The 6,451-nt window shown below is 45.3% G+C and overlaps 1 protein-coding gene across 3 annotated transcripts; it reads left to right on the top strand.

Annotated features, from left to right (window-relative positions):
- The first annotated feature begins 1,122 nt into the window (after positions 1-1,122).
- On the top strand, positions 1,123-4,767 carry LOC116377860 (chromobox protein homolog 2-like). Of its 3 annotated transcripts, XM_031839612.1 has the most exons (5): positions 1,124-1,204; positions 1,280-1,323; positions 2,416-2,481; positions 2,645-2,714; positions 2,804-4,767. In XM_031839612.1, exons 1-5 carry the CDS (start codon positions 1,139-1,141, stop codon positions 4,214-4,216), a joined length of 1,659 nt encoding a protein of 552 aa, XP_031695472.1. In that variant the 5' UTR covers positions 1,124-1,138; the 3' UTR covers positions 4,217-4,767. The 3 variants fall into 3 exon arrangements, with proteins under 3 accessions (XP_031695471.1, XP_031695470.1, XP_031695472.1); XM_031839611.1 differs by having other exon boundaries at positions 1,123-1,323; positions 2,807-4,767; XM_031839610.1 differs by having other exon boundaries at positions 1,123-1,323.
- Positions 4,768-6,451: the final 1,684 nt, after the last annotated feature.

Raw genomic sequence — 6,451 nt, 5'->3', positions numbered from 1 at the left:
AAGACATGTTGAGATTTAGGCCGACAGTATATTATTATTATTATTATATTTTACACTCGTTAAAACCCAGAAGTCCTCGTGACACCCTGAACATAATAAAGATAATATAAATATAATAATTAATCGGTGACAAAGCTCCAGTGACGTGTGAGATGATATAAAACATGTATTTCATGTTTTATATATTATATTATTTATGTAATATTTAGATGTAGAAGAAACGTCAAACTAATTCATCACATGAATCATATTTTGTCTCGTTATCGTATTATTTTCTTTTCATAAAAATGTTTATTCATGTTTTTATTTATATTTATTTTTGTGATATTATATTGTTATGCCATCATATTGTTTGTTATTTGTATTATTTTGCCTTTATTAAACAAATCAAACAAATGTAATCTGAATAAGTTCAGTAAAAGCAGTTTTGGGTTCCTGAAGATAATTCTGTATTATTATAGTGAGTGTTTATAAAATAATAACAACAATAACAATAATAATATGGTTATTATAATAATAAACATGTAGAGGAGGGTCTAATAATCATAATAATGTGGTTATTATAATAATAAACGTGTAGAGGAGGGTCTAATAATCATAATAATATGGTTATTATAATAATACACGTGTAGAGGAGGGTCTAATAATCATAATAATGTGGTTATTATAATAATAAACGTGTAGAGGAGGGTCTAATAATCATAATACTGTGGTTATTATAATAATAAACGTGTAGAGGAGGGTCTAATAATCATAATACTGTGGTTATTATAATAATAAACGTGTAGAGGAGGGTCTAATAATCATAATAATATGGTTATTATAATAATAAACGTGTAGAGGAGGGTCTAATAATCATAATAATATGGTTATTATGATAATAAACGTGTAGAGGAGGGTCTAATAATCATAATACTGTGGTTATTATAATAATACACGTGTAGAGGAGGGTCTAATAATCATAATGTGTGGTTATTATAATAATAAACGTGTAGAGGAGGGTCTAATAATCATAATACTGTGGTTATTATAATAATAAACGTGACAGACATGAAGAGGCGGGTCTACGGTGGCCGTGGTGGGTCATGAGCTCGCTCCGCGCTCCGTCCCGGTGGTCTCCTGCGGTAGTAATGGAGTAATGGAGGGGGTCACAGTCGGTCAGGTATTTGATGCGGAATGCATCCTCAGTAAACGGCCCAGAAAGGTAAGACACGCTCCGGGGGGTCCGTCGTCTCGTGACGTGTCTCGTGTGCTGACCTCTCGTGTCGTCTCTCCACAGGGCAAGTTTGAGTATCTGGTGAAGTGGAGAGGGTGGTCGTCCAAGTAAGTGGAGCTAGCTGCTAGCCACCCGATGCTAACGACACACAACACTACACTAAAAAAAAAAGATGGCGCCCAACAATGCCACGGTGTTTACTCTCCGCTGGTCAGGGTTTAAATATCCGAGCAGAGGGAGTCAAACTGCGGGCTTTTATTGTATTATCTTCAACACAATGCCGGACACACACCGAGCTCCCAGCGGCCAGTTCGGCTTTTCTGAGCCGCTTTCACACCGAGCTGCTGGTTCTGTTAGACGGACACACCGGCACCGGATAACACGGTCACATTTATACTCATAACACTGGTTAATATCATTATACAATTATATACTGTATATATATATGTACATACACAGTTATTATGGTCACAGCAGGTCAGTATGAAAGCAGTAAACATCCTTCACAGCTGGAGAAGTACTCTGATATTGTACTGCAATAAAAGGTACTGGTAATACTACAAATACTACAAATAAAAGTCCTGCATTTAAAATATTACTACAAACCCAAATACACAAAGTACCAAATTAAAAATACTTTAAAGATATATAATGATTGATGTTATTGTTGATCACGTTAAAGGAGCAGCTCGTTTGAATGACTTTGTTTTATATGTGCTCATACATCATCATTTATTAGTTCATAATAATCTGTAGAGTACTACAGTAGCAGGAAGTGAAATGAAGTACTTTAACGTTGTATTGAAGTAGTTTGTATATCGTAGTCATTGATTACTGTGATTATTAATCTCAGAAAACAATAACTATGACATCATCACAAACGCTTGTTTTGTCCAAAATCTCAAACAAATGTATTAAAGTTATTAATAATTAATCAACTAAAATCATGATTATGTTTCTCTTGTTCTTCCTCTTCTCTTCCTTCTCTCTCTCTTCTATTCCTTCTCTTTCTTCTCTTCTCTTCCTTCTCTTTCTTCTCTTCTCTTCCTTCTCTATCTTCTCTTCCGTCTCTTCCTTTCTTCTCTCTCTTCTATTCCTTCTCTTTCTTCTTTCTCTTTCTTCTCTTCTCTTCCTTCTCTCTCTTCTCTTCCTTTCTTCTCTCCTTCTATTCCTTCTCTTTCTTCTCTTCCTGTGTTCAGACACAACAGTTGGGAGCCGGAGGAGAACATTCTGGACCCGAGGCTGCTGGCAGCTTTCCACAAGAGGTCAGTTTATTTATTTCAGTTTATTTTAGTTTGTGGTAAATTAACACGATTTATAAAACACGACTTAATTCAAGAAACGTGAGGAAAGACTGAACGTGTCCAAACATTGTGTGATTAAATATTTAAAAGGCGATTAATCTGAACTGTTGTTGATGTTTGTCAGAGAACAAGAGCGAGAGCTTCTGTTCCAGAAGAAAGGGAAGCGGCCGCGAGGAAGACCGAGGAAGATTCTGGTACTTCTTCTTCTTCTTCTTCTCTCCACAGTCTCATGTGATCACCAGAGTCTTCCTCCTCTCACTCTTCCTCCTCTTCCTTCTCTCAGCAGCCCGAACCGGCCGAGACTAAAGATGGCCGCTCCTCGTCCTCCTCTTCCTCCGGCCTCTCGTCGTCCGCCTCCTCCTCTTCCTCAGAGGAGGAGGAGGATGATGATGATGAAGACCACGGTAAGAAGGCGAAGCCTCGAGTCCACCACCCGGTCCCCCAGAAGAGGCCTCAGATGGTTCTCGCCAAACCGGATCCTCCCTGCAAGAAGAAGCGCGGCAGGAAGCCGCTCCACCCGGACCTGAGGGCGCTGAGGCAAGCCAAGCGAAGACTTCCTCCTCTTCCTCCTCCTCTTCCTCCTCCACCTGCTCCTCCACCTCCACCTCCTCGCCACCACCAGGTGCTCAGACCCCCCAGGGAGGATCCTCGACCCGGGGTGAAGAAACCTCTGCAGCCGGCCAGCTTCACCTACACCGGTCTGAGCCGGTCCTCCAGAGAGGAGTCCTCCTCCTCCTCCTCCTCTGCCTCCCAGACCTCCTCCAGCTCCTTCTCCCAGACCGCCGCCGCCTCCAAACCGGGTTCCCTCGGCTGCATCTGGACCAGTCGTTCCATGTCTCCGTCCTCCTACGGCAAAACCGGTCCGTCCGCACAAAGTAAGAACTCCGAGCTGAAGCGCTCCGTCTCAGAATCGGGAGGCGGGTACAAAGGTCTGAAACCCGGTGGAGGTTCGGGGTCGTTGGGTTTACACGGCAGCTTCGGTGGACCGGCGGCTCAGCGCTCCCCGCTGGGCCAGAGGAGACAGGAGGGCGCCGGGTCGGTCCAGCACAAGCAGCAGAACCTCTCCAAAGCAACGTCCTCGCCGACGCCTCGAGACCGAGCCAACCAGGCGCTCAACCTCCGAGCGCTCAACCTGCAGAGCGTCAGCAAGCCAGCGGCCGGCGGCGGCCTTCAGGGGAACGGCGCCGGAGCAGTGGCGGCGAGGTCGAGCTTAAGGAGCGGCGCTGTCGTTGTGAAAGGAGGAGCGGGGAGCGGCAAAGAGACTCGGGCGGGCAGCGGCTCGGGCGGGCAGCGGCCCGGTCTGGCAGCGGGCGGCGGCGGTACAGAGCAGAGAAGGTTACGGGAGGACCGGGGGAAGGAGGTGACGACCAAGACGACGGGCGGCGGCATGAGACACGAGGACAGGAAACACACGCTCGCCTCTCAGAACCGGAGCCTGAACGAGCTCAGCACCGGCGACTCGGACGAAACCAGCAGCAGCAGCGAGTCGGAGCGGGACGACGCCGCTCTGTACCCGAACAACAGCAGGCCGAGCCTCGGAGACGACGCTACGGGGTCCGACGCTGACACGGACTGGCGGCCGGCCCGGAGCCTCCTGGAGCACGTGTTCGTCACCGACGTCACCGCCAACTTCATCACGGTGACGGTGAAGGAGTCGCCGACCAGCGTGGGGTTCTTCAACTCACGGAACCACTGAGGGTCTAGCTGAGACCGGGTCTCTCAGGGTTCCGTTGTGGTTCCGGTCCAAATCCCGGATCCCCCGAGAACTCTTCCTTCTGCCGTCCCAAAACAGACGATCCAGGTCCCTGTGGTCTCAGTAGTCCAGCAGGAGACAACAACAACACGGTGAACAGAGGGAACTACTTCTTGGTAAAAGTATTTGAGTCTGTGAGGAGGAGGAGGAGGAGGTTCTTCATCCATCCTCAACAGTTTAGTCTTCACACCGGCGTCCCACTTCAACTTCTACCGGTTCCTCCAATGTGGTACCAACACATCCAGAAACACTCCAGAGCTGGAGGTGAACAGTGCACGTGATCATTACTCATTCTAACTAAAGCTGAGTCAAACCTCAGCAGAATCCAGACTGGTATCAGAACGACGTGACTCTTAATGTGTGACTCGTTTTGTCGTCTGGTTATTTTAAAGCTGTGAAGAAACTGAACCACAGTGAGCTCAGTGAGGACGGGATGTTCCGGATGTTCCGAATGTTCCGAATGTTCCGGATGTTCCGGATGTTCCGAATGTTCCGAATGTTCTGAATGTTCCGAATGTTCCGGATGTTCCGGATGTTCCGAATGTTCCGAATGTTCCGAATGTTCCGAATGTTCTGGATGTTCCGAATGTTCTGGATGTTCCGAATGTTCCGAATGTTCTGGATGTTCTGGATGTTCCGAATGTTCTGGATGTTCTGAATGTTCCGGATGTTCTGGATGTTCCGGATGTTCCGAATGTTCCGGATGTTCTGGATGTTCCGAATGTTCTGGATGTTCCGGATGTTCCGAATGTTCCGAATGTTCTGGATGTTCCGGATGTTCTGGATGTTCCGAATGTTCCGGATGTTCTGGATGTTCCGAATGTTCYGGATGTTCCGRATGTTCYGGATGTTCCGGATGTTCYGRATGTTCCGGATGTTCCGAATGTTCCGGATGTTCTGGATGTTCCGAATGTTCTGGATGTTCTGAATGTTCCGGATGTTCTGGATGTTCCGAATGTTCTGGATGTTCTGAATGTTCCGGATGTTCTGGATGTTCGGTGCGGACGTTGGTTTGTTGACCGTCGATGATTAAAGTGCATCGCTAAATGAATTCAGTCAAAGTCACTTACTAGCTTGTTAGCCAGAGCTCTCGGTCGCCCCGCATGCTCTTCTTCATCGGCAGACGGAGTCTTTCTCGGTTTTCATGACACGAGCTGTTGTTGTTAATGTGTGGAACCTGTTGGTCACATGACCAGCTGCTCCGTCCACTGATGAAGAACATGGAGGTGCGGTTGAAAGCCCCCAAAGAAGCCAATAAGAGAACATTGAGTGAAGATCATTTGTTTAAGTACGTTTTTGTTCAGTTTTCTCTCGAATGAATAGAGTGAATTATTATTAATATAACATTATTATTACTTAAGGATCAGCTGTGTTTGATAGAAGGTCTTTAGAGGACCCCCCCCCCCCCAGGTCTTCAGGAGGACACGTTGTGCTTGTTGGACCTGAATCCAAACCACACATTTCATCCGGAGCCGCATGTTGTAACTCTCATTAAAACAACGACATGAATCCTTCTGTCGTCGTCTTCACTTCTCTTTTGGACCAAAGCTGTTATGAATGTGAATTTTTAATAATTTGTATTGTTGACAGTATTTTCTTGCACTACGCACAGAATCAATGTAAGCTGACGTTCCACATTCACTTATATTTACCAGTTTTTATACCATTTTAATACATTTTGCCGTCACAGTGTCTTTCTGAAATAACGTGTTAATTTATATTTGTACATATGTATTTCTTTAGTTGTTCCTGTGATGACTGATATCTATCTGGTGCTCATGTCGGCTTCAGGTTCTTGTGCCTCTCTGACATTTTCAAGGTGTTTGAAAATAAAGTATAAAGAAGCTGAACGAGTGAAGCGTGTGGATTCATTTCTATCGTTCTGTCGGAGCGGAAACGTCTGACGACCGTCGCGTTACATTCAACTTTCTTTCGTGTAGTTCGGTGTGGACGTTGATTCTTTCCCATCATGCAGTGCTTCAGGTTGTGACCAGCAGGCGTCTCTTTCTGACACTTGACGTAGTTTTAACTTTTAATCCTCACTTGTACTTTTGGTCTGTTGGTTCAATCCAGGAAATCTTTACGTCTTTGATCTTCAACATTAATGTTCTGCTCGTGACTTTCTGTCATATTCTATTTATCTATTTTATTGATTGGCAAGACGCACAAACATTAATA

The sequence above is a fragment of the Anarrhichthys ocellatus genome, unplaced genomic scaffold (assembly GCF_004355925.1).
Source record: "Anarrhichthys ocellatus isolate YVR2014 unplaced genomic scaffold, GSC_Weel_1.0 scaffold1773, whole genome shotgun sequence".
In the NCBI taxonomy this organism is placed as follows: Eukaryota; Metazoa; Chordata; class Actinopteri; order Perciformes; family Anarhichadidae; genus Anarrhichthys; species Anarrhichthys ocellatus.
The sequence above is the reverse complement of the archived record's forward strand: the minus strand, read 5'-3'. Positions and strand labels throughout refer to the sequence as shown.